Below are 27,063 nucleotides of genomic sequence, written 5' to 3'. Positions count from 1 at the left end.
TGTGTGCACGTGCACGATTTTGGGTGAGTGGGTGTGCATACATGTGAATGACTGTGTGAGAGAAACGGTGTGTGTGTGTGAGAGAGACTGTGTGTGCGTGTGTGTGTGTGAGAGAGACTGTGTGTGTTTGTGAGAGAGAGAGACTGTGTGTGTGTGTGAGAGAGAGACTGTGTGTGTGTGTGAGAGAGAGACTGTGTGTGTGTGTGAGAGAGAGACTGGGTGTGTGTGTGTGTGAGAGAGAGACTGTGTGTGTGTGTGAGAGAGAGATTGTGTGTGTGAGAGAGAGAGAGGGTGTGTGTGTGTGTGCGAGAGAGAGAGTGTGTGTGTGTGAGAGAGAGTGTGTGCGTGTGTGAGAGAGACTGTGTGTGTGTGTGTGAGAGAGAGAGAGATACTGTGTGTGTGTGTGTGAGAGAGAGAGTGTGTGCGTGTGTGAGAGAGACTGTGTGTGTGTGTGTGTGAGAGAGAGAGAGATACTGTGTGTGTGAGAGAGAGAGTGTGTGTGTGTGAGAGAGAGAGTGTGTGCGTGTGTGAGAGAGACTGTGTGTGTGTGTGTGTGTGAGAGAGAGAGTGTGTGCGTGTGTGAGAGAGACTGTGTGTGTGTGTGTGAGAGAGAGAGAGACTGTGTGTGTGTGCGAGAGATTGTGTGTGTGAGAGAGACTGTGTGTGTGTGTGTGTGAGAGAGCGAGACTGTGTGTGTGTGCGAGAGATTGTGTGTGTGTGTGAGAGAGAGATTGTGTGTGTGTGTGAGAGAGAGACTGTGTGTGTGTGTGAAAAAGATAGACCATTTGTGTGTGTTTGAGACTGTGTGTGTGTGTGTGTGTGAGACAGAGAGAGATTGTGTGTATGTGTGAAAAAGAGAGACCATTTACGTGTTTTTAAGAGAGACGGTGTGTGTGTGAGAGAGATTGTGTGTGTGTGTGAGAGAGATTGTGTGTGTGTGTGTGTGAGAGAGAGACTGTGTGTGTGAGAGAGAGAGACTGTGTGCATGTGTGTGTGTGAGAGAGATAGATTGTGTGTGTGTGTGAGAGAGAGAGTGTGTGTGTGAGAGAGATAGATTGTGTGTGTGTGTGAGAGAGAGACTGTGTGTGTGAGAGAGAGAGAGACTGTGTGTATGTGTGAAAAAGATAGACCATTTGTGTGTGTTTGAGAGAGACTGTGTGTGTGTGTGTGTGTGTGAGAGACAGAGAGAGATTGTGTGTATGTGTGAAAAAGAGAGACCATTTATGTGTTTTTAAGAGAGACTGTGTGTGTGTGAGATAGAGAGAGATTGTGTGTGTGTGAAACAGAGAGACTGTGTTTGTGTGGGAGAGAGAGAGTGTGTGTGAGAGAGAGAGAGACTGTTTGTGTGTGAGAGAGAGAATGTGTGTGTGGGTGTTGATGAAGGTGTTAGTGTGAGATAGTCTTGATCACTGCACCGTGTGTCAATCGAACCTTAACCTTAATCACATCCTTGTGCTTGGTGACAGGAAGCTTATATCAAAGAGGAAGACAGAGTTAGATTGGTCGGAGAGATCATCAGTGTGGTGGGAGCAATTATCATCTTACTGTTAGAGGTAAACCGATCCAGGATTGAGTTACAGCCTGTGTTACTGACTGTATCTCTACTGATGTTAATCCAGCTCCATCACACTGTCACTCAGTAACCCCTCTCCTCCCAGCGCCCTGTGTTACTGACTGTATCTCTACTGATGTTAATCCTGCTCCCTCACACTGTCACTCAGTAACCCCTCTCCCCCCAGCTCCCTCACACACTCACTCAGTAACCCCTCTCTCTAATGCTGAATTAAGATGAATTGTGTTGTCTCCTCTCCCCGTTCCCTCTTTTCCAGATCCCGGACATCCTGCGATATGGGGCACAGAGATACTTTGGCAAGACTGTTCTTGGAGGCCCGTTTCACATCATCATGTGAGTGACTCGAGTTTTGAGAGAGAGCGATCTCTCCTTCTCTCAGTCTCTCTCCTTCTCTCACTCTCTCTCTCCGTCTCTCCCTCTCTGTCCATCTCTCACTCTCTCTCCTTCTCTCAGTCTCTCTCCTTCTCTCACTCTCTCTCTCCTTCTCTCCCTCTCTCTCCGTCTCTCACCCTCTCTCCATCTCTCACTCTCCCTCTCCATCTCTCACTCTCTCTCCGTCTCTCACTCTCTCTCTGTCTCTCACTCTCTCTCCGTCTCTCTCTCTCCGTCTCTCACTCTCTCTCCGTCCCTCACTCTCCCTCTCCATCTCTCACTCTCTCTCCGTCTCTCACTCTCTCTCTGTCTCTCACTCTCTCTCCGTCTCTCACGCTCTCTCCTTCTCTCACGCTCTCTCCGTCTCTCACTCTCTCTCTGTCTCTCACTCTCTCTCCGTCTCTCACTCTCTCTCCTTCTCTCACGCTCTCTCCGTCTCTCACTCTCTCTCTGTCTCTCACTCTCTCTCCGTCTCTCACTCTCTCTCCTTCTCTCACGCTCTCTCCGTCTCTCACTCTCTCTCCGTCTCTCACTCTCTCTCCGTCTCTCACGCTCTCTCCGTCTCTCACTCTCTCTCCGTCTCTCACTCTCTCTCCGTCTCTCACTCTCTCTCCATTTCTCACTCTCTCTCCGTCTCTCTCTCTCTCTCTCCGTCTCTCACTCACTCTCCGTCTCTCACTCTCTCTCCGTCTCTCACTCTCTCTCTGTCTCTCACTCTCTCTCCGTCTCTCACGCTCTCTCCGTCTCTCACGCTCTCTCCGTCTCTCACTCTCTCTCTGTCTCTCACTCTCTCTCCGTCTCTCACTCTCTCTCCTTCTCTCACGCTCTCTCCGTCTCTCACTCTCTCTCCGTCTCTCACTCTCTCTCCGTCTCTCACGCTCTCTCCGTCTCTCACTCTCTCTCCGTCTCTCACTCTCTCTCCGTCTCTCACTCTCTCTCCATTTCTCACTCTCTCTCCGTCTCTCTCTCTCTCTCTCCGTCTCTCACTCACTCTCCGTCTCTCACTCTCTCTCCGTCTCTCACTCTCTCTCCGTCTCTCTCTCTCCGTCTCTCACTCTCTCTCCGTCTCTCACTCTCTCTCCGTCTCTCACTCTCTCTCTGTCTCTCACTCTCCCTCCGTCTCTCACTCTCGCTCCATCTCTCTGTCCCTCTCTCTCCCTCTCTCTCCCTGTCTATCTCTCTCTGTTTCTCTCTCTCATTTTCTCTCTCTCTCTGTCTCTCCTTCTTTCTCCATCTCTCCCTCTCCCTCCCTCTCTCCATCTCTGTCTCTCCCTCTCATTCTCCACCTCTGCCTCTCTCTCTCCCTCTCTATCTCTCTCTGTCTCACTCTCATTGTCTCTCTCTCTCTGTCTCTCTCTCTCGCTCTGTTTCCCTGTCTCCTTCTCTCTATCTCACTCTGTCTCTCTTTCTGTCTCTCTCTCTCTTTGTCTCTCTCTCTCCCTCTTTCTATCTCTCTCTGTTTCTCTCTCGCTCATCTCTCTCTCTCGCCCTGTCTAGATCTCTCTGTCTCTCTCTCTCACTCACTGTATCTCCCTCCCTCTCTCTGTCTCCCTCTCTCTCTCGCTCTGTCTCTCTTTGTCTCCCTCTCTCTGTGCGCTTCCGTCTCTCTCTCTCTCACACAATCTCCCTACCTCTTCTTCCTCAGCCTCCCTATCCCTCCTCACACTCCCTCTCTCCCCCAGAATCAGCTACGCCTGCCTGGTGCTGCTAATCCTGCTGCTGCGCCTGACCAGTTCGGAGGGAGAGGCGATCGCCATGTCTCTGGCCCTGGTGCTCGGATGGTGCAACGTCATGTATTTCGCACGAGGCTTCGCAATGCTCGGACCCTTCACCATCATGATCCAGAAGGTGAGCTCAGAACCACGGGCTGGGGAAGAGCGGGGTGTGAGGGACTGGAGACTCGTGTATCCCTGGAGCGGAGTGTGAGGGACTGGAGACTTGTGTATACCTGGAGGATGGGTCACTCACTGTATAATTGTACAGAGTCACTGTTTATTCAGGGTAACGGTCACTCACTGTGAAACTGTACAGAGTCACTGTTTATTCAGGGTAAGTGTCACTCACTCTGTTACTGTATAGAGTCACTGTTTATTCATGGTAAGGATCACTCACTGTGTAACTGTACAGAGTCACTGTTTATTCAGGGTAAGGATCACTCACTGTGTAACTGTACAGAGACACTGTTTATTCAGGGTAAGGGTCACTCACTGTAACTGTACAGAGTCACTGTTTATTCAGGATAAGGGCCACTCACTGTGTAACTGTACAGAGTCACTGTTTATTCAGGGTAAGGATCACCCACTGTGTCTCTGTACAGAGTCACTGTTTATTCAGGTAAGGATCACTCACTGTGTAACTGTAGAGAGTCACTGTTTATTCAGGGTAACGGTCACTCACTGTGAAACTGTACAGAGTCACTGTTTATTCAGGGTAAGTGTCACTCACTCTGTTACTGTATAGAGTCACTGTTTATTCATGGTAAGGATCACTCACTGTGTAACTGTACAGAGTCACTGTTTATTCAGGGTAAGGATCACTCACTGTGTAACTGTACAGAGACACTGTTTATTCAGGGTAAGGGTCACTCACTGTAACTGTACAGAGTCACTGTTTATTCAGGATAAGGGCCACTCACTGTGTAACTGTACAGAGTCACTGTTTATTCAGGGTAAGGATCACCCACTGTGTCTCTGTACAGAGTCACTGTTTATTCAGGTAAGGATCACTCACTGTGTAACTGTAGAGAGTCACTGTTTATTCAGGGTAAGGATCACCCACTGTGTAACTGTACAGAGTCACTGTTTATTCAGGTAAGGATCACTCACTGTGTAACTGTACAGAGTCACTGTTTATTCAGGGTAAGGATTACTCACTGTGTAAATGTACAGAGTCACTGTTTATTCAGGGTAAGGATCACTCACTGTGTAACTGTACAGAGTCACTGTTTATTCAGGGTAAGGATAACTCACTGTGTAATTGTACAGAGACACTCATTATTCAGGGTAAGGGTCACTCACTGTGTAACTGTACAGAGTCACTGTTTATTCAGGGAAAGGATCACTCACTGTGTAACCGTACAGAGTCACTGTTTATTCAGGGTAAGGGTCACTCACTGTGTAACTGTACAGAGTCAGTGTTTATTCAGGGTAAGGATCACTTACTGTGTAACTGTACAGAGTCACTGTTTATTCAGGGTAAGGGTCACTCACTTTGTAACTGTACAGAGTCACTGTTTATTCAGGGTAATGATCACTCACTGTGCAACTGTACAGAGTCACTGTTTATTCAGGGTAAGAATCACTCACTGTGTAACTGTAGAGTCACTGTTTATTCAGGGTAAGGATCACTCACTGTGTAACTGTACTGGGTCACTGTTTATTCAGGGTAAGGATCACTCACTGTGTAACTGTACAGAGTCAATGTTTATTCAGGGTAAGGATCACACACTGTGTAACTGTACAGAGTCAATGTTTATTCAGGGTATGGGTCACTCACTGTGTAACTGTACAGAGTCACTGTTTATTCAGGGTAAGGATCACTCACTGTGTAACTGTACAGAGTCACTGTTTATTCAGGGTAAGGGTAACTCACTGTGTAACTGTACAGAGTCACTGTTTATTCAGGGTAAGGGTCACTCACTGTGTAACTGTACAGAGTCACTGTTTATTCAGGGTAAGGATCACTCACTGTGTAACTGTACAGAGTCACTGTTTATTCAGGGTAAGGATCACTCACTGTGTAACTGTACAGAGTCACTGTTTATTCAGGGTAAGGATCACTCACTGTGTAACTGTACAGAGTCACTGTTTATTCAGGGTAAAGGTCACTCACTGTGTAACTGTACAGAGTCACTGTTTATTCAGGGTAAGGGTCACTGACTGTGTAACTGTACAGAGTCACTGTTTATTCAGGGTAAGGATCACTCACTGTGTAACTGTACAGAGTCACTGTTTATTCAGGGTAAGGATCACACACTGTGTAACTGTACAGAGTCAATGTTTATTCAGGGTATGGGTCACTCACTGTGTAACTGTACAGAGTCACTGTTTATTCAGGGTAAGGATCACTCACTGTGTAACTGTACAGAGTCACTGTTTATTCAGGGTAAGGGTCACTCACTGTGTAACTGTACAGAGTCAGTGTTTATTCAGGGTAAGGATCACTCACTGTGTAACTGTACAGAGTCACTGTTTATTCAGGGTAAGGGTCACTCACTTTGTAACTGTACAGAGTCACTGTTTATTCAGGGTAATGATCACTCACTGTGTAACTGTACAGAGTCACTGTTTATTCAGGGTAAGAATCACTCACTGTGTAACTGTAGAGTCACTGTTTATTCAGGGTAAGGATCACTCACTGTGTAACTGTACTGGGTCACTGTTTATTCAGGGTAAGGATCACTCACTGTGTAACTGTACAGAGTCACTGTTTATTCAGGGTAAGGATCACACACTGTGTAACTGTACAGAGTCAATGTTTATTCAGGGTATGGGTCACTCACTGTGTAACTGTACAGAGTCACTGTTTATTCAGGGTAAGGATCACTCACTGTGTAACTGTACAGAGTCACTGTTTATTCAGGGTAAGGATCACGCACTGTGTAACTGTACAGAGTCACTGTTTATTCAGGGTAAGGGTCACTCACTGTGTAACTGTACAGAGTCAGTGTTTATTCAGGGTAAGGATCACTCACTGTGTAACTGTACAGAGTCACTGTTTATTCAGGGTAAAGGTCACTCACTGTGTAACTGTACAGAGTCACTGTTTATTCAGGGTAAGGGTCACTGACTGTGTAACTGTACAGAGTCACTGTTTATTCAGGGTAAGGATCACTCACTGTGTAACTGTACAGAGTCACTGTTTATTCAGGGTAAGGATCACACACTGTGTAATTGTACAGAGTCAATGTTTATTCAGGGTATGGGTCACTCACTGTGTAACTGTACAGAGTCACTGTTTATTCAGGGTAAGGATCACTCACTGTGTAACTGTACAGAGTCACTGTTTATTCAGGGTAAGGATCACTCACTGTGTAACTGTACAGAGTCACTGTTTATTCAGGGTAAAGGTCACTCACTGTGTAACTGTACAGAGTCACTGTTTATTCAGGGTAAGGGTCACTCACTGTGTAACTGTACAGAGTCACTGTTTATTCAGGGTAAGGGTCACTCACTGTGTAATGTACAGAGTCACTGTTTATTCAGGGTAAGGGTCACTCACTGTGTAACTGTACAGAGTCACTGTTTATTCAGGGTAAGGATCACTCACTGTGTAATGTACAGAGTCACTGTTTATTCAGGGTAAGGATCACTCACTGTGTAACTGTACAGAGTCACTGTTTATTCAGGGTAAGGGTCACTCACTGTGTAACCGTACATAGTCACTGTTTATTCAGGTTAAGGATCACTCACTGTGTAACTGTACAGAGTCACTGTTTATTCAGGGTAAGGGTCACTCACTGTGTAACTGTACAGAGTCAGTGTTTATTCAGGGTAAGGATCACTCACTGTGTAACTGTACAGAGTCACTGTTTATTCAGGGTAAGGGTCACTCACTGTGTAACTGTACAGAGTCACTGTTTATTCAGGGTAAGGGTCACTCACTGTGCAACTGTACGGAGACACTGTTTATTCAGGGTAAGGATCACTCACTGTGTAACTGTACAGAGTCACTGTTTATTCAGGGTAAGGGTCACTCACTGTGCAACTGTACGGAGACACTGTTTATTCAGGGTAAGGATCACTCACTGTGTCTCTGTACAGAGTCACTGTTTATTCAGGTAAGGATCACTCACTGTGTAACTGTACAGAGTCACTGTTTATTCAGGGTAAGGATTACTCACTGTGTAAATGTACAGAGTCACTGTTTAATCAGGGTAAGGATCACTCACTGTGTAACTGTACAGAGTCACTGTTTATTCAGGGTAAGGATAACTCACGGTGTAATTGTACAGAGACACTCTTTATTCAGGGTAAGGGTCACTCACTTTGTAACTGTACAGAGTCACTGTTTATTCAGGGTAATGATCACTCACTGTGTAACTGTACAGAGTCACTGTTTATTCAGGTAAGGATCACTCACTGTGTAACTGTACAGAGTCACTGTTTATTCAGGGTAAGGATTACTCACTGTGTAAATGTACAGAGTCACTGTTTATTCAGGGTAAGGATCACTCACTGTGTAACTGTACAGAGTCACTGTTTATTCAGGGTAAGGATAACTCACTGTGTAATTGTGCAGAGACACTCTTTATTCAGGGTAAGGGTCACTCACTTTGTAACTGTACAGAGTCACTGTTTATTCAGGGTAATGATCACTCACTGTGTAACTGTACAGAGTCACTGTTTATTCAGGGTAAGAATCACTCACTGTGTAACTGTAGAGTCACTGTTTATTCAGGGTAAGGATCACTCACTGTGTAACTGTACTGGGTCACTGTTTATTCAGGGTAAGGATCACTCACTGTGTAACTGTACAGAGTCACTGTTTATTCAGGGTAAGGATCACACACTGTGTAACTGTACAGAGTCAATGTTTATTCAGGGTATGGGTCACTCACTGTGTAACTGTACAGAGTCACTGTTTATTCAGGGTAAGGATCACTCACTTTGTAACTGTACAGTGTCACTGTTTATTCAGGGTAAGGATCACTCACTGTGTAACTGTACAGAGTCACTGTTTATTAAGGGTAAGGATCACTCACTGTGTAATTGTACAGAGTCACTGTTTATTCAGGGTAAGGATCACTCACTGTGTAACTGTACAGAGTCACTGTTTATTCAAGGTAAGGGTCACTCACTGTGTAACTGTACAGAGTCACTGTTTATTCATTGTAAGGATCACTCACTGTGTAACTTTACAGATTCACTGTTTATTCAGGGTAACGGTCATTCACTGTGTAACTGTACAGAGTCACTGTTTATTCAGGGTAAGGGTCACTCACTGTGTAACTGTACAGAGTCACTGTTTATTAAGGGTAAGGATCACTAACTGTGTAACTGTACAGAGTCACTGTTTATTCAGCAGGATAATGATAACTCAGTGTAACTGTACAATGTCACTGTTTATTCAGGGTAAGTAACACTCACTGTGTAACTGTACAGAGTCAATGTTTATTCAGGGTAAGGATCACTCACTGTTTAACTGTACAGAGTCACTGGTTATTCAGGGTAAGGGTCACTCACTGTGTAACTGTACAGAGTCACTGTCTATTCAGGGTAAGGAACACTCACTGTGTAACTGTACAGAGTCACTGTTTATTCAGGGTAAGGATCACTCACTGTGTAACTGAACAGGGTCACTGTTTAATCAGGGTAAGGATCACTCACTGTGTAACTGAACAGGGTCACTGTTTATTCAGGGTAAGGGTCACTCACTGTGTAACTGTACAGAGTCACTGTTTATTCAGGGTAAGGATCACTCACTGTGTGACTGTACAGAGTCACTGTTTATTCAGGGTAAGTAACACTCACTGTGTAACTGTACAGAGTCAATGTTTATTCAGGGTAAGGATCATTCGCTGTTTAACTGCACAGAGTCACTGTTTATTCAGGGTAAGGGTCACTCACTGTGTAACTGTACAGAGTCACTGTTTATTCAGGGTAAGGATCACTCACTGTGTAACTGTACAGAGTCACTGTTTATTCAGCAGGATAAGGATCACTCAGTGTAACTGTACAGAGTCACTGTTTATTCAGCAGGATAAGGATCACTCACTGTGTAACTGTACAGAGTCACTGTTTATTCAGGGTAAGGATCACTCACTGTGTAACTGAACAGGGTCACTGTTTATTCAGGGTAAGGATCACTCACTGTGTAACTGAACAGGGTCACTGTTTATTCAGGGTAAGAATCACTCACTGTGTAACTGTACAGAGTCACTGTTTATTCAGGGTAATGATCACTCACTGTGTAACTGTACAGAGTCACTGTTTATTCAGGGTAAGGGTCACTCACTGTGTAACTGTACAGAGTCACTGTTTATTCAGGGTAAGGGTCACTCACTGTGTAACTGTACAGAGTCACTGTTTATTCAGGGTAAGGATCACTCACTGTGTGACTGTACAGAGTCACTGTTTATTCAGGGTAATGATCACTCACTGTGTATCTGTACAGAGTCAGTGTTTATTCAGGGTAAGGATCACTCACTGTGTAACTGTACAGAGTCACTGTTTATTCAGGGTAAGGATCACTCACTGTGTAACTGTACAGAGTCACCGTTTATTCTGGGTGAGGGTCACTCACTGTGTAACTGTACAGAGACACTGTTTATTCAGGGTAAGGATCACTTACTGTGTAACTGTACAGAGTCACTGCTATTCAGGGTAAGGATCACTGACTGTGTAACTGTACAGAGTCACTGTTTATTCAGGGTAAGGGTCACTCAATGTGTAACTGTACAGAATCACTGTTTATTCACGGTAAGGGTCACTCACTGTGTAACTGTGGAGAGTCACTGTTTATTCTGGGTAAGGATCACTCACTGTGTAACTGTACAGAGTCACCGTTTATTCAGTGTAAGAATCACTCACTGTGTTACTGTACAGAGTCACTGTTTATTCAGGGTAAGGATCACTCACTGTGTAACTGTACAGAGTCACTGTTTATTCAGGATAAGGGTCACTCACTGTGTAACTGTACAGAGTCACTCTCTATTCTGGATAAGGGACACTCACTGTGTAACTGTACAGAGTCACTGTTTATTCAGGATAAGGGTCACTTACTGTGTAACTGTACAGAGTCACTGTTTATTCAGGGTAAGGATCACCCACTGTGTAACTGTACAGAGTCATTTTTTATTCAGTATAAGGGTCACTCACTGTGTAACTGTACAGGTTCACTGTGTATTCAGGATAAGGGTCACTCACTGTGTAACTGTACAGAGTCACTGCCTATTCAGGATAAGGGTCACTCACTGTGTAACTGTACAGAGTCACTGTTTATTCAGGATAAGGGTCACTTACTGTGTAACTGTACAGAGTCACTGTTTATTCAGGGTAAGGATTACTCACTGTGTAAATGTACAGAGTCACTGTTTATTCAGGGTAAGGATCACTCACTGTGTAACTGTACAGAGTCACTGTTTATTCAGGGTAAGGATAACTCACTGTGTAATTGTACAGAGACACTCTTTATTCAGGGTAAGGGTCACTCACTTTGTAACTGTACAGAGTCACTGTTTATTCAGGGTAATGATCACTCACTGTGTAACTGTACAGAGTCACTGTTTATTCAGGTAAGGATCACTCACTGTGTAACTGTACAGAGTCACTGTTTATTCAGGGTAAGGATTACTCACTGTGTAAATGTACAGAGTCACTGTTTATTCAGGGTAAGGATCACTCACTGTGTAACTGTACAGAGTCACTGTTTATTCAGGGTAAGGATAACTCACTGTGTAATTGTACAGAGACACTCTTTATTCAGGGTAAGGGTCACTCACTTTGTAACTGTACAGAGTCACTGTTTATTCAGGGTAATGATCACTCACTGTGTAACTGTACAGAGTCACTGTTTATTCAGGGTAAGAATCACTCACTTTGTAACTGTACAGTGTCACTGTTTATTCAGGGTAAGGATCACTCACTGTGTAACTGTACTGGGTCACTGTTTATTCAGGGTAAGGATCACTCACTGTGTAACTGTACAGAGTCACTGTTTATTCAGGGTAAGGATCACACACTGTGTAACTGTACAGAGTCAATGTTTATTCAGGGTATGGGTCACTCACTGTGTAACTGTACAGAGTCACTGTTTATTCAGGGTAAGGATCACTCACTTTGTAACTGTACAGTGTCACTGTTTATTCAGGGTAAGGATCACTCACTGTGTAACTGTACAGAGTCACTGTTTATTAAGGGTAAGGATCACTCACTGTGTAACTGTACAGAGTCACTGTTTATTCAGGGTAAGGATCACTCACTGTGTAACTGTACAGAGTCACTGTTTATTCAAGGTAAGGGTCACTCACTGTGTAACTGTACAGAGTCAGTGTTTATTCATTGTAAGGATCACTCACTGTGTAACTTTACAGATTCACTGTTTATTCAGGGTAACGGTCATTCACTGTGTAACTGTACAGAGTCACTGTTTATTCAGGGTAAGGGTCACTCACTGTGTAACTGTACAGAGTCACTGTTTATTCAGGGTAAGGATCACTAACTGTGTAACTGTACAGAGTCACTGTTTATTCAGCAGGATAATGATAACTCAGTGTAACTGTACAGTGTCACTGTTTATTCAGGGTAAGGGTCCCTCACTGTGTAACTGTACAGAGTCAATGTTTATTCAGGGTAAGGGTCACTCACTGTGTAACTGTACAGAGTCAATGTTTATTCAGGGTAAGGATCACTCACTGTTTAACTGTACAGAGTCACTGTTTATTCAGGGTAAGGGTCACTCACTGTGTAACTGTACAGAGTCACTGTCTATTCAGGGTAAGGAACACTCACTGTGTAACTGTACAGAGTCACTGTTTATTCAGGGTAAGGATCACTCACTGTGTAACTGAACAGGGTCACTGTTTATTCAGGGTAAGGATCACTCACTGTGTAACTGAACAGGGTCACTGTTTATTCAGGGTAAGGGTCACTCACTGTGTAACTGTACAGAGTCACTGTTTATTCAGGGTAATGATCACTCACTGTGTAACTGTACAGAGTCACTGTTTATTCATGGTAAGGGTCACTCACTGTGTAACTGTACAGAGTCACTGTTTATTCAGGGTAAGGATCACTCACTGTGTAACTGTACAGAGTCACTGTTTATTCAGCAGGATAAGGATCACTCAGTGTTACTGTACAGAGTCACTGTTTATTCAGCAGGATAAGGATCACTCACTGTGTAACTGTACAGAGTCACTGTTTATTCAGGGTAAGGATCACTCACTGTGTAACTGAACAGGGTCACTGTTTATTCAGGGTAAGGATCACTCACTGTGTAACTGAACAGGGTCACTGTTTATTCAGGGTAAGAATCACTCACTGTGTAACTGTACAGAGTCACTGTTTATTCAGGGTAATGATCACTCACTGTGTAACTGTACAGAGTCACTGTTTATTCAGGGTAAGGGTCACTCACTGTGTAACTGTACAAAGTCACTGTTTATTCAGGGTAAGGGTCACTCACTGTGTAACTGTACAGAGTCACTGTTTATTCAGGGTAAGGATCACTCACTGTGTGACTGTACAGAGTCACTGTTTATTCAGGGTAATGATCACTCACTGTGTATCTGTACAGAGTCAGTGTTTATTCAGGGTAAGGATCACTCATTGTGTAACTGTACAGAGTCACTGTTTATTCAGGGTAAGGATCACTCACTGTGTAACTGTACAGAGTCACCGTTTATTCTGGGTGAGGGTCACTCACTGTGTAACTGTACAGAGACACTGTTTATTCAGGGTAAGGATCACTTACTGTGTAACTGTACAGAGTCACTGCTATTCAGGGTAAGGATCACTCACTGTGTAACTGTACAGAGTCACTGTTTATTCAGGGTAAGGGTCACTCAATGTGTAACTGTACAGAATCACTGTTTATTCACGGTAAGGGTCACTCACTGTGTAACTGTGGAGAGTCACTGTTTATTCTGGGTAAGGATCACTCACTGTGTAACTGTACAGAGTCACCGTTTATTCAGTGTAAGAATCACTCACTGTGTTACTGTACAGAGTCACTGTTTATTCAGGGTAAGGATCACTCACTGTGTAACTGTACAGAGTCACTGTTTATTCAGGATAAGGGTCACTCACTGTGTAACTGTACAGAGTCACTCTCTATTCTGGATAAGGGACACTCACTGTGTAACTGTACAGAGTCACTGTTTATTCAGGATAAGGGTCACTTACTGTGTAACTGTACAGAGTCACTGTTTATTCAGGGTAAGGATCACCCACTGTGTAACTGTACAGAGTCATTTTTTATTCAGTATAAGGGTCACTCACTGTGTAACTGTACAGGTTCACTGTGTATTCAGGATAAGGGTCACTCACTGTGTAACTGTACAGAGTCACTGTTTATTCAGGATAAGGGTCACTTACTGTGTAACTGTACAGAGTCACTGTTTATTCAGGGTAAGTGTCACTCACTGTGTAACTGTACAGAGTCACTGTTTATTCAGGGAAATGATCACACACTGTGTGACTTTACAGAGTCACTGTTTATTCAGGATAAGGGTCACTCACTGTGTAACTGTACAGTGTCACTGTTTATTCAGGGTAAAGATCCCTCACTGTGTAACTGTACAGAGTTACTGTTTATTCAGGGTAAGGGTCACTCACTGTGTAACTGTACAGAGTCACTATTTATTCAGGGTAAGGGTCACTCACTGTGTAACTGTACAGAGTTACTGTTTATTCAGGGTAAGGATCACTCACTGTTTAACTGTACAGAGTCACTGTTTATTCAGGGTGAGGGTCACTCACTGTGTAACTGTACAGAGTCACTGTTTATTCAGGGTAAGAAACACTCACTGTGTAACTGTACAGTGTCACTGTTTATTCAGGGTAAGGGTCACTCACTGTGTAACTGTACAGAGTCACTGTTTATTCAGGGTAAGTAGCACTCACTGTGTAACTGTACAGAGTCAATGTTTATTCAGGGTAAGGATCACTCGCTGTTTAACTGTACAGAGTCACTGTTTATTCAGGGTAAGGGTCACTCACTGTGTAACTGTACAGAGTCACTGTTTATTCAGGGTAAGGATCACTCACTGTGTAACTGTACAGAGTCACTGTTTATTCAGCAGGATAAGGATCACTCAGTGTAACTGTACAGAGTCACTGTTTATTCAGCAGGATAAGGATCACTTACTGTGTAACTGTACAGAGTCACTGTTTATTCAGGGTAAGGATCACTCACTGTGTAACTGAACAGGGTCACTGTTTATTCAGGGTAAGGATCACTCACTGTGTAACTGAACAGGGTCACTGTTTATTCAGGGTAAGAATCACTCACTGTGTAACTGTACAGAGTCACTGTTTATTCAGGGTAATGATCACTCACTGTGTAACTGTACAGAGTCACTGTTTATTCAGGGTAAGGGTCACTCACTGTGTAACTGTACAGAGTCACTGTTTATTCAGGGTAAGAAACACTCACTGTGTAACTGTACAGAGTCACTGTTTATTCAGGGTAAGGATTACTTACTGTTTAACTGTACAGAGTCACTGTTTATTCAGGGTGAGGATCACTCACTGTGTAACTGTACAGAGTCACTGTTTATTCCGGGTAAGGGTCACTCACTGTGCAACTGTACAGAGTCACTGTTTATTCCGGGTAAGGGTCACTCACTGTGTAACTGTACAGAGTCACTGTTTATTCAGGGTAAGGGTCACTCACTGTGTAACTGTACAGAGTCACTGTTTATTCAGGGTAAGGGTCACTCACTGTGTAACTGTACAGAGTCACTGTTTATTCAGGGTAAGGATCACTCACTGTGTAACTGTACAGAGTCACTGTTTATTCAGCAGGATAAGGATCACTTACTGTGTAACTGTACAGAGTCACTGTTTATTCAGGGTAAGGATCACTCACTGTGTAACTGAACAGGGTCACTGTTTATTCAGGGTAAGGATCACTCACTGTGTAACTGAACAGGGTCACTGTTTATTCAGGGTAAGAATCACTCACTGTGTAACTGTACAGAGTCACTGTTTATTCAGGGTAATGATCACTCACTGTGTAACTGTACAGAGTCACTGTTTATTCAGGGTAAGGGTCACTCACTGTGTAACTGTACAGAGTCACTGTTTATTCAGGGTAAGAAACACTCACTGTGTAACTGTACAGAGTCACTGTTTATTCAGGGTAAGGATTACTTACTGTTTAACTGTACAGAGTCACTGTTTATTCAGGGTGAGGATCACTCACTGTGTAACTGTACAGAGTCACTGTTTATTCCGGGTAAGGGTCACTCACTGTGTAACTGTACAGAGTCACTTTTTATTCCGGGTAAGGGTCACTCACTGTGTAACTGTACAGAGTCACTGTTTATTCAGGGTAAGGGTCACTCACTGTGTAACTGTACAGAGTCACTGTTTTTTCAGGGTAAGGATCACTCACTGTGTAACTGTACAGAGTCACTGTTTATTCAGCAGGATAAGGATCACTCAGTGTTACTGTACAGAGTCACTGTTTATTCAGCAGGATAAGGATCACTCACTGTGTAACTGTACAGAGTCACTGTTTATTCAGGGTAAGGATCACTCACTGTGTAACTGAACAGGGTCACTGTTTATTCAGGGTAAGGATCACTCACTGTGTAACTGAACAGGGTCACTGTTTATTCAGGGTAAGGATCACTCACTGTGTAACTGTACAGAGTCACTGTTTATTCAGGGTAATGATCACTCACTGTGTAACTGTACAGAGTCACTTTTTATTCGGGGTAAGGGTCACTCACTGTGTAACTGTACAGTGTCACTGTTTATTCAGGGTAATTATCACTCACTGTGTAACTGTACAGAGTCACTATTTATTCGGGGTAAGGGTCACTCACTGTGTAACTGTACAGAGTCACTGTTTATTCAGGGTAATTATCACTCACTGTGTAACTGTACAGAGTCACTGTTTATTCAGGGTAAGGATCACTCACTGTGTAACTGTACAGAGTCACTGTTTATTCAGGATAAGGATCACTCACTGTGTAACTGTACAGAGTCACTGTTTATTCAGGGTAAGGATCACTCACTGTGTAACTGTACAGAGTCACTGTTTATTCAGGGTAAGGATCACTCACTGTGTAACTGTACAGAGTCACTGTTTATTCAGGGTAAGGATCACTCACTGTGTGACTGTACAGAGTCACTGTTTATTCAGGGTAAGTGTCACTCACTGTGTAACTGTACAGAGTCACTGTTTATTCAGGGTAAGGATCACTCACTGTGTAACTGTACAGAGTCACTGTTTATTCAGGGTAAGGATCACTCACTGTGTAACTGTACAGAGACACTGTTTATTCAGGGTAAGGATCACTTACTGTGTAACTGTACAGATTCACTGCTATTCAGGGTAAGGATCACTCACTGTGTAACTGTACAGAGTCACTGTTTATTCAGGGTAAGGGTCACTCAATGTGTAACTGTACAGAATCACTGTTTATTCACGGTAAGGGTCACTCACTGTGTAACTGTGGAGAGTCACTGTTTATTCTGGGTAAGGATCACTCACTGTGTAACTGTATAGATTCACCGTTTATTCAGTGTAAGAATCACTCACTGTGTTACTGTACAGAGTCACTGTTTATTCAGGGTAAGGATCACTCACTTTGTAACTGTACAGAGTCACTGTTTATTCAGGATAAGGGTCACTCACTGTGTAACTGTACAGAGTCACTCTCTATTCTGGATAAGGGACACTCACTGTGTAACTGTACAGAGTCACTGTTTATTCAGGATAAGGGTCACTTACTGTGTAACTGTACAGAGTCACTGTTTATTCAGGGTAAGGATCACCCACTGTGTAACTGTACAGAGTCATTTTTTATTCAGTATAAGGGTCACTCACTGTGTAACTGTACAGGTTCACTGTGTATGCAGGATAAGGGTCACTCACTGTGTAACTGTACAGAGTCACTGCCTATTCAGGATAAGGGTCACTCACTGTGTAACTGTACAGAGTCACTGTTTATTCAGGATAAGGGTCACTTACTGTGTAACTGTACAGAGTCACTGTTTATTCAGGGTAAGTGTCACTCACTGTGTAACTGTACAGAGTCACTGTTTATTCAGGGAAATGATCACACACTGTGTGACTTTACAGAGTCACTGTTTATTCAGGATAAGGGTCACTCACTGTGTAACTGTACAGTGTCACTGTTTATTCAGGGTAAAGATCCCTCACTGTGTAACTGTACAGAGTTACTGTTTATTCAGGGTAAGGGTCACTCACTGTGTAACTGTACAGAGTCACTATTTATTCAGGGTAAGGGTCACTCACTGTGTAACTGTACAGAGTCACTGTTTATTCAGGGTAAGGATCACTCACTGTTTAACTGTACAGAGTCACTGTTTATTCAGGGTGAGGGTCACTCACTGTGTAACTGTACAGAGTCACTGTTTATTCAGGGTAAGAAACACTCACTGTGTAACTGTACAGTGTCACTGTTTATTCAGGGTAAGGGTCCCTCACTGTGTAACTGTACAGAGTCACTGTTTATTCAGGGTAAGTAACACTCACTGTGTAACTGTACAGAGTCAATGTTTATTCAGGGTAAGGATCACTCGCTGTTTTACTGTACAGAGTCACTGTTTATTCAGGGTAAGGGTCACTCACTGTGTAACTGTACAGAGTCACTGTTTATTCAGGGTAAGGATCACTCACTGTGTAACTGTACAGAGTCACTGTTTATTCAGCAGGATAAGGATCACTCAGTGTAACTGTACAGAGTCACTGTTTATTCAGCAGGATAAGGATCACTTACTGTGTAACTGTACAGAGTCACTGTTTATTCAGGGTAAGGATCACTCACTGTGTAACTGAACAGGGTCACTGTTTATTCAGGGTAAGGATCACTCACTGTGTAACTGAACAGGGTCACTGTTTATTCAGGGTAAGAATCACTCACTGTGTAACTGTACAGAGTCACTGTTTATTCAGGGTAATGATCACTCACTGTGTAACTGTACAGAGTCACTGTTTATTCAGGGTAAGAAACACTCACTGTGTAACTGTACAGAGTCACTGTTTATTCAGGGTAAGAAACACTCACTGTGTAACTGTACAGAGTCACTGTTTATTCAGGGTAAGGATTACTTACTGTTTAACTGTACAGAGTCACTGTTTATTCAGGGTGAGGATCACTCACTGTGTAACTGTACAGAGTCACTGTTTATTCCGGGTAAGGGTCACTCACTGTGTAACTGTACAGAGTCACTGTTTATTCCGGGTAAGGGTCACTCACTGTGTAACTGTACAGAGTCACTGTTTATTCAGGGTAAGGGTCACTCACTGTGTAACTGTACAGAGTCACTGTTTATTCAGGGTAAGGATCACTCACTGTGTAACTGTACAGAGTCACTGTTTATTCAGCAGGATAAGGATCACTCAGTGTTACTGTACAGAGTCACTGTTTATTCAGCAGGATAAGGATCACTCACTGTGTAACTGTACAGAGTCACTGTTTATTCAGGGTAAGGATCACTCACTGTGTAACTGAACAGGGTCACTGTTTATTCAGGGTAAGGATCACTCACTGTGTAACTGAACAGGGTCACTGTTTATTCAGGGTAAGGATCACTCACTGTGTAACTGTACAGAGTCACTGTTTATTCAGGGTAATGATCACTCACTGTGTAACTGTACAGAGTCACTTTTTATTCGGGGTAAGGGTCACTCACTGTGTAACTGTACAGTGTCACTGTTTATTCAGGGTAATTATCACTCACTGTGTAACTGTACAGAGTCACTATTTATTCGGGGTAAGGGTCACTCACTGTGTAACTGTACAGAGTCACTGTTTATTCAGGGTAATTATCACTCACTGTGTAACTGTACAGAGTCACTGTTTATTCAGGGTAAGGATCACTCACTGTGTAACTGAACAGGGTCACTGTTTATTCAGGGTAAGGATCACTCACTGTGTAACTGAACAGAGTCACTGTTTATTCAGGGTAAGGATCACTCACTGTGTAACTGTACAGAGTCACTGTTTATTCAGGATAAGGATCACTCACTGTGTAACTGTACAGAGTCACTGTTTATTCAGGGTAAGGATCACTCACTGTGTAACTGTACAGAGTCACTGTTTATTCAGGGTAAGGATCACTCACTGTGTAACTGTACAGAGTCACTGTTTATTCAGGGTAAGGATCACTCACTGTGTAACTGTACAGTGTCACTGTTTATTCAGGGTAAGGGTCACTCACTGTGTAACTGTACAGAGTCACTGTTTATTCAGGGTAAGGGTCACTCACTGTGTAACTGTACAGAGTCACTGTTTATTCAGGGTAAGGATCACTCACTGTGTAACTGTACAGAGTCACTGTTTATTCAGGGTAAGGATCTCTCACTGTGTAACTGTACAGAGTCACTGTTTATTCAGGGTAAGGATCACTGATTTAATTATTCTGTTTTTTTCCTGTTTTTATTTTCTGTAGATGATTATGGGAGATTTGTTACGATTTTGCTGGTTGATGTTTATGGTCCTTCTAGGATTCACAGCAGGTTTGTCCCAATTCACCCACCCATGGTTTGGGGAGGATTGGGTGTATCAGCCCGGGTTCCTGCTCCCGATCCCTGTCCACTGTCCCCTGGGTTAGGGAGGTGGGGGTGAATCAGCCCGGGTTCCTGCTCCCCATCCCTGTCCACTCACCCCTGGGTTAGGGAGGTGGGGGTGAATCAGCCCGGGTTCCTGCTCCCCATCCCTGTCCACTCACCCCTGGGTTAGGGAGAGGGGGGTGAATCAGCCCGGGTTCCTGCTCCCCATCCCTGTCCACTGTCCCCTGGGTTAGGGAGTGGGGGGTGTGAATCAGCCCGGGTTCCTGCTCCTGATCCCTGTCCACTGTCCCCTGGGTTAGGGAGAGGGGGGTGAATCAGCCCGGGTTCCTGCTCCCGATCCCTGTCCACTCACCCCTGGGTTAGGGAGAGGGGGGTGAATCAGCCCGGGTTCCTGCTCCCCATCCCTGTCCACTCACCCCTGGGTTAGGGAGGTGGGCGTGAATCAGCCCGGGTTCCTGCTCCCCATCCCTGTCCACTCACCCCTGGGTTAGGGAGGTGGGGGTGAGTGTGAAAGTGATGATGATGAAAGATTTCTCTCTTGATTTGCAGTGTCTCCACCTTAAGGAGGAGAATTGTTGACTGACCATGTGTTTGTCTCTCTCTCTCTTCCTCGCTCCCTTTCTCCCCATCCTCCCTCACTTTCTCACTCCCTCGCTCCCTTTCTCCCCATCCTCCCTCACTTTCTCACTCCCTCGCTCCCTTTCTCCTTTATTCTTCCCACTCCTCTCTCACTTTGCCCTTACCTTCCCCCTTCTGCTCCCTCTCTCCACTACATCTCCTCTCTATCTACCTTTCCCATTCTCTCTCTCTCTGCCTCTGTCCATCTCTCTGTCTCTGTCTCACTCTCTCCCTCTCTGTCTGTTTCTCTCCATCTGTTTCTTTCTTTCTCTCTATCTCTGCCTCTCTCTTTCCCTTTCTCTCTCTGTCCCTTTCTCTATCTGTCCCTCTCTCTATTTCCATCTCTCTCTGTCCCTCTCTCTCTCTGTCCCTCTCTCTCTCTGTCCCTCTCTCTCTCTGTCCCTCTCTCTCTCTCTGTCTCTCTCTCTCTGTCCCTCTCTCTCTCTGTCCCTCTCTCTCTCTGTCCCTCTCTCTCTGTCCCTCTCTCTCTGTTCCTCTCTCTCTGTCTCTCTCTGTCCCTCTCTCTCTCTGTCCCTCTCTCTCTCTGTCCCTCTCTCTCTGTCCCTCTCTCTCCATCCCTCTCTCTGTCCCTCTCTCTCATTCTGTCTTTCTCTCTCGTTCTCATTCTCTCTCTCTGTTTCTATCTCTCTCTGTCTCCTTATCCCTCTCTCTTCATCCCCCCTCTCCCTCACGCTCTCTCTCTTTCCCTCTCTGCCCTTTGCAATCCTGTTTAATGCCTCGATGTCTCCCCCTCTCTTTCTCTCTCTCCCTCCCCTCTCCCTCAACCTTCTCTCTCTCTTCCTCTCCCCCTCTGTTGTAACCTCTCTCTCCCCTTGGCCGCTCCCTCTCACCCTTTCTCTCCACCCCTCTGCTCCTCTTCCTCCCTCCTGCTCATGCACTCCTCCCTCTTCCTCCTCCCTTGACCTCCCTCCCTCTGCCCTTACACTCACTCTCCCCTCTAACCCTCCCTCTCTCTCCCAGTTCATGTCTTCCTCTGCCTCTCCGCCCCTCTCTGTTCCCTCCTCCTTTGGCATTTGCTCCCTCTTACCCCCGCCCCATCATTCGCTTCCTCTCCTTGCCCCTCGAATCCCAATTGCCCCTGTCCACAGCGTTCTACGTCACCTTCCAAACCCTGGAGCCCGAGTTGTGGCCACATTTCCGGGACTTCAGCATGTGCCTCTTCACCATGTTCCAGCTCTTCCTGGGATTGCTGGACATCCCCATCAACTATGAGAAGTTCACCCCGGCCATCATCAAGATCATGTACGTGGCCTACATGGTCTTCGCCTTCCTCCTGATGGTCAACCTGCTGATCGCCATGATGGGCGACACCCACTGGCGTGTGGCACACGAGAGGGACCAGCTGTGGCGGGCACAGGTAGGCATTCGGCTCGCTCGCCTGTACACGGGTAAATAGCCCCCTCGCTTGCCTGTACTCGGGTAAAGATCCCCCTCGCTCGCCTGTACTCGGGTAAAGATCCCCCTCGCTCGCCTGTACACGGGTAAATATCCCCCTCGTTCGCCTGTACATGGATAAATATCCCCCTCGCTCGCCTGTACATGGATAAATATCCCCCTCGCTCACCTGTACATGGATAAATATCCCCCTCGCTCACCTGTACATGGATAAATATGCCCATCGCTCACCTGTACATGGATAAATATCCCCCTCGCTCGCCTGTACATGGATAAATATCCCCCTCGCTCACCTGTACATGGATAAATATGCCCATCGCTCACCTGTACATGGATAAATATCCCCCTCGCTCGCCTGTACATGGATAAATATCCCCCACGCTCGCCTGTACACGGGTATATATCCCCCTCGCTCACCTGTACATGGGTAAATATCCCCCACGCTCGCCTGTACACGGGTATATATCCCCCTCGCTCACCTGTACATGGGTAAATATCCCCCTCGCTCGCCTGTCACAGGTAAATATCCCCCTTGTTCGCCTGTACACAGGTAAATATGCCCCTCGCTCGCCTGTACACAGGTAAATATCCCCCTCATTTGCCGGTACACAATTAAATATCCGCCTCGCTTGCCTGTACACAGGTAAATATCCCCTTCGCTCACCTGTACATGGGTAAATATCCCCGTGGCTCGCTTGTACACGGGTAAATATTCCCCTCGCTCACCTGTACACAGGTAAATATTCCCCTGGCTCGCCTGTACACGGGTAAATATCCCCCTCGCTCACCTGTACACAGGTAAAGATTCTTCTCGCTCGCTTGTACACAGGTAAGTATCCCCCTCGCTCACCTGTACACGGGTAAATATCGCCCTCGCTCGCCTGTACACGGGTAAATATCTCCCTTGCTCACCTGTACACAGGTAAATAACCCCGCCGCTCGCCTGTACACAGTCTCATTCACCTGTGTTCTGCACCAGGTTGTCGCGACGACCATCCTGTTGGAACGCCGATTGCCGAAGTGGATGTGGCCGAGGATCGGAATTCACGGAGTGAACTTTGGGCTGGGAAACAGCTGGTATCTCAGGTCAGCTCCCAAACTATTGCCTCTCACTGCTCCGGGGTTTCCTGAGCTGTTGGTGCCAGCATCCTGTCGCTAATGTAGGGTTAGGGGTACAGAGGGGTGGGGGGCTGTGGGGTTTATGGGGGGTGAGATTGGGTTAGGGTTGGGGGTTTGTGGTTTGAAGTTGGGGTTAGGGTTTGGGGTTTGTGGTTAGGGTTGGGGGTTAGGTTAGGGCTCGGGTCTAGGTTAGGGGGTAGGGTTAGGGGTGGGGGTTAGGGTGTTAGGTTTGGGGGTTCGGTTAGGGTGTTAGGGCTAGGGTCTAGGTTAGGGGGTAGGGTTAGGGTTGGGGCCTAGGTTTGGGGGTTATGGTGTTGGGGGTTCGGTGTTAGTGTGTTAGGTTTGGGGGTTAGGAGTTAGGGTGTTGGGGGTTAGGGTGTTGGGGGGTTAGGGTGTTGGGGGTTAGGGTGTTGGGGGTTCGGGTGTTGGGGGTTAGGGTGTTGGGGGTTAGGGTGTTGGGGGTTAGGGTGTCGGGTTTGGGTGTTGGGGTTTGGGTGTTGGGGGTTAGGTTTTTGGGGGTTAGGGTGTTGGGGGTTAGGGTGTTGGGGTGTTGGGGGTTAGGGTGTTGGGGTTTGGGTGTTGGGAGTTAGGTTTTTGGGGGTTAGGGTGTTGGGGGTTAGGGTGTCGGGTTTGGGTGTCGGGTGTTAGGGTGTTGGGGTTAGGGTGTTGGGGGTTAGGTTTTTGGGGGTTAGGGTGTTGGGGGTTAGGGTGTCGGGTTTGGGTGTTGGGTGTTAGGGTGTTGGGGTTAGGGTGTTGGGGGTTAGGTTTTAGGGGGTTAGGGTGTTGGGTGTTAGGGTGTTGGGGTTAGGGTGTTGGGGGTTAGGATGTTGGGGGTTAGGGTGTTAGGATGTTGGGGGGTTGGGTGTTGGGGGTTAGGGTGTTGGGGGTTAGAGTGTTGGGGGTAAGGGTGTTGGGGGTTAGGAGTTATGGTGTTGGGGGTTAGGGTGTTGGGGTTAGGGGTTATGGTGTTGGGGGTTAGGGTGTTGGGGGTTAGGGGTTATGGTGTTGGGGGTTAGAGTGTTGGGGGTAAGGGTGTTGGGGGTTAGGAGTTATGATGTTGGGGGTTAGGGTGTTGGGGTTAGGGGTTATGGTGTTGGGGGTTAGGGTGTTGGGGGTTAGGGGTTATGGTGTTGGGGGTTAGGGTGGTGGGGGGGTTGGGTGTTAGGGCGTTGGGGTTAGGGTGTTGGGGGTTCGGGTGTTGAGGGTTCGGGTGTTGGGGGTTAGGGTGTGGGGTTAGGGTGTTGGGGTTAGGGGTTATGGTGTTGGGGGTTAGGGTGTTGGGGGTTAGGGGTTATGGTGTTGGGGGTTAGGGTGTTGGGGGTTGGGTGTTAGGGCGTTGGGGTTAGGGTGTTGGGGGTTCGGGTGTTGAGGGTTCGGGTGTTGGGGGTTAGGGTGTTGGGGGTTAGGGTGTTGGGGTTTCGGGTGTTGGGGTTTCGGGTGTTGGGGTGTTGGGGGTTAGGGTGTTGGGGGTTAGGGTGTTGGGGGTTCGGGTGTTGAGGGTTCGGGTGTTGGGGGTTCGGGTGTTGGGGTTTCGGGTGTTGGGGTTTCGGGTGTTGGGGTTTCGGTGTTGGGGTTTCGGGTGTTGGGGTTTCGGGTGTTGGGGGTTAGGGTGTTGGGGGTTAGGGCGTTGGGGGTTCGGGCGTTGGGGTTTCGGGCGTTGGGGTTTCGGGCGTTGGGGTTTCGGGCGTTGGGGTTTCGGGTGTTGGGGTTTCGGTGTTGGGGGTTAGGGTGTTGGGGTTCGGGTGTTGGGGGTTAGGGTGTTGAGGGTTCGGGTGTTGAGGGTTCGGCTGTTGAGGGTTCGGGTGTTGGGTGTTGGGTGTTGGGGGGTTAGGGTGTTGGGGGTTCGGGCGTTGGGGTTTCGGGCGTTGGGGTTTCGGGCGTTGGGGTTTCGGGTGTTGGGGTTTCGGGTGTTGGGGGTTAGGGTGTTGGGGGTTCGGGTGTTGGGGGTTAGGGTGTTGGGGGTTCGGGTGTTGGGGGGTTAGGGTGTTGAGGGTTCGGGTGTTGAGGGTTCGGGTGTTGGGTGTTGGGTGTTGGGGGTTAGGGCGTTGGGGGTTCGGGTTAGTGTGTTAGGGTTGCGGGGTGGGGGTGATTCTCTGCCTGTTGCTAAGCGATGTGGGTCTATTCCTCACCCCTGCCCCCAGTGACTGAGTCGTGCCTCTTTGCCCCCTGCAGGGTTGAGGAGCGGAAGGAGAGTGCGTCTCAGAGGGCTCGGCGCTACGTGCAGCACTTCCGACAGGCGGGAGTCTCCGGACCGGAGAAGCAGAAGGAGAGCGAGGCTGCAGGACAGGGGGGCCCGGGGTGGCGGGAGGAGGAGGAGGGGGTGCTCGGGGTCTCGGGGCAGGGCTGGGAGATCGTCAGACGCACCGCGTTGTGCCCAGCTCCCGGGCCAGAAGCACGAACACGTCTACCACGTCTGAGGAAGGAGAGGGGGATGTTGTGGAGTCTGCGGGGAGGGGGATGTTGTGGGGGTCTGCGGGGGAGGGTGATGTGTGTGTGGGGTCTGTGGGGAGGGGGATGTTGTGGAGTCTGCGGGGAGGGGGATGTTGTGGGGGTCTGCGGGGAGGGTGATGTGTGTGTGGGGTCTGCGGGGAAGGGGATGTTGTGGGGTCTGCGGGGAGGGTGATGTTGTGGGGTCTTCAGGGGAGGGGGATGTTGTGGGGTCTGTGGGGGGGGTGATGTGTGTGTGGGGTCTGTGGGGAGGGTGATGTTGTGGGGGTCTGCGGGGAAGGGGATGTTGTGGGGTCTGCGGGGAGGGTGATGTTGTGGGGTCTGCGGGGAAGGGGATGTTGTGGGGTCTGCGGGGGGGGTGATGTGTGTGGGGGTGGTGGTGTGAGGTGGGGGAGGGAGGGAAGGTGATGCGGGGGAGGGGAGGGTGATGGGGGGGAGGGGAGGTGATGCGGGGGGGGGAGGGGAGGTGATGTTGGGGGAGGGGAGGGGAGGTGACGCGGGGAGCGGAGGTGATGCGGGGGAGGGGAGGGTGATGCGGGGGAGGGGAGGGTGATGGGGGGGAGGGGAGGTGATGCGGGGGGGGGAGGGGAGGTGGTGCGGGGGAGGGGAGGGTGATGGGGGGGAGGGGAGGTGATGCGGGGGGGGAGGGGAGGTGATGCGGGGGAGGGGAGGGTGATGGGGGGGAGGGGAGGGTGATGGGGGGGAGGGGAGGTGATGCGGGGGGGGAGGGGAGGTGATGCGGGGGAGGGGGAGGTGATGCGGGGGAGGGGGGGTGATGCGGGGGGGGGAGGGGAGGGTGATGGGGGGGAGGGGAGGTGATGCGGGGGGAGGGGGGGTGATGCGGGGGGGGAGGGAGGGTGATGGGGGGGAGGGGAGGTGATGCGGGGGAGGGGTGGTGATGTGGGGGAGTGGAGGGTGGGGGAGGGGAGGTGGGGGCTGCTGCACCGAATTGTATGACAGATGTGATGCCTCTCACTGCGAATATCCAACCAAATAAAACCATGTTTCCCCCGACCGAGTGGGGTTTTCTTTCTGGATTCAGAGCCTGTGGAAGGAGGGGGAGGGGCCGAGGGTAAGGGGTGTGTCCCCTGGGGGGAGGGTAAGGGGGGTGTGTCCTCTAGGGGCGGGGCTGAGGGTAAGGGGGTGTGTCCCTGGGGGCGGTGCTGAGGGTAAGGGGGTGTGTCCCCTGGGGGCGGGGCTGAGGGTAAGGGGTGTGTCCCTGGGGGCGGGGCTGAGGGTAAGGGGGTGTGTCCCCTGGGGGAGGGGCTGAGGGTAAGGGGGTGTGTCCCCTGGGGGCGGGG

General features: G+C 47.6%; 1 protein-coding gene across 1 annotated transcript in view; it reads left to right on the top strand.

Moving 5' to 3' along the window:
- Positions 1–25,725, top strand: part of LOC144677665 (transient receptor potential cation channel subfamily V member 6-like) — a gene marked incomplete at its 3' end in the record, with an annotated part of 28,151 nt that extends 2,426 nt beyond the window's left edge. The window contains exons 3-9 of the mRNA XM_078537694.1: positions 1,467–1,553; positions 1,830–1,906; positions 3,628–3,793; positions 20,041–20,107; positions 21,889–22,157; positions 23,175–23,281; positions 25,487–25,725. Coding sequence (XP_078393820.1) covers positions 1,467–1,553; positions 1,830–1,906; positions 3,628–3,793; positions 20,041–20,107; positions 21,889–22,157; positions 23,175–23,281; positions 25,487–25,725 — 1,012 coding nt within the window. The remainder of the gene's footprint in view (positions 1–1,466; positions 1,554–1,829; positions 1,907–3,627; positions 3,794–20,040; positions 20,108–21,888; positions 22,158–23,174; positions 23,282–25,486) is intronic.
- Between the last annotated feature and the right edge of the window lie 1,338 nt (positions 25,726–27,063).

Source organism: Cetorhinus maximus, unplaced genomic scaffold (genome assembly GCF_964194155.1).
Source record: "Cetorhinus maximus unplaced genomic scaffold, sCetMax3.hap1.1 HAP1_SCAFFOLD_2837, whole genome shotgun sequence".
Taxonomy (NCBI): Eukaryota; Metazoa; Chordata; class Chondrichthyes; order Lamniformes; family Cetorhinidae; genus Cetorhinus; species Cetorhinus maximus.
The sequence above is the reverse complement of the archived record's forward strand: the minus strand, read 5'-3'. Positions and strand labels throughout refer to the sequence as shown.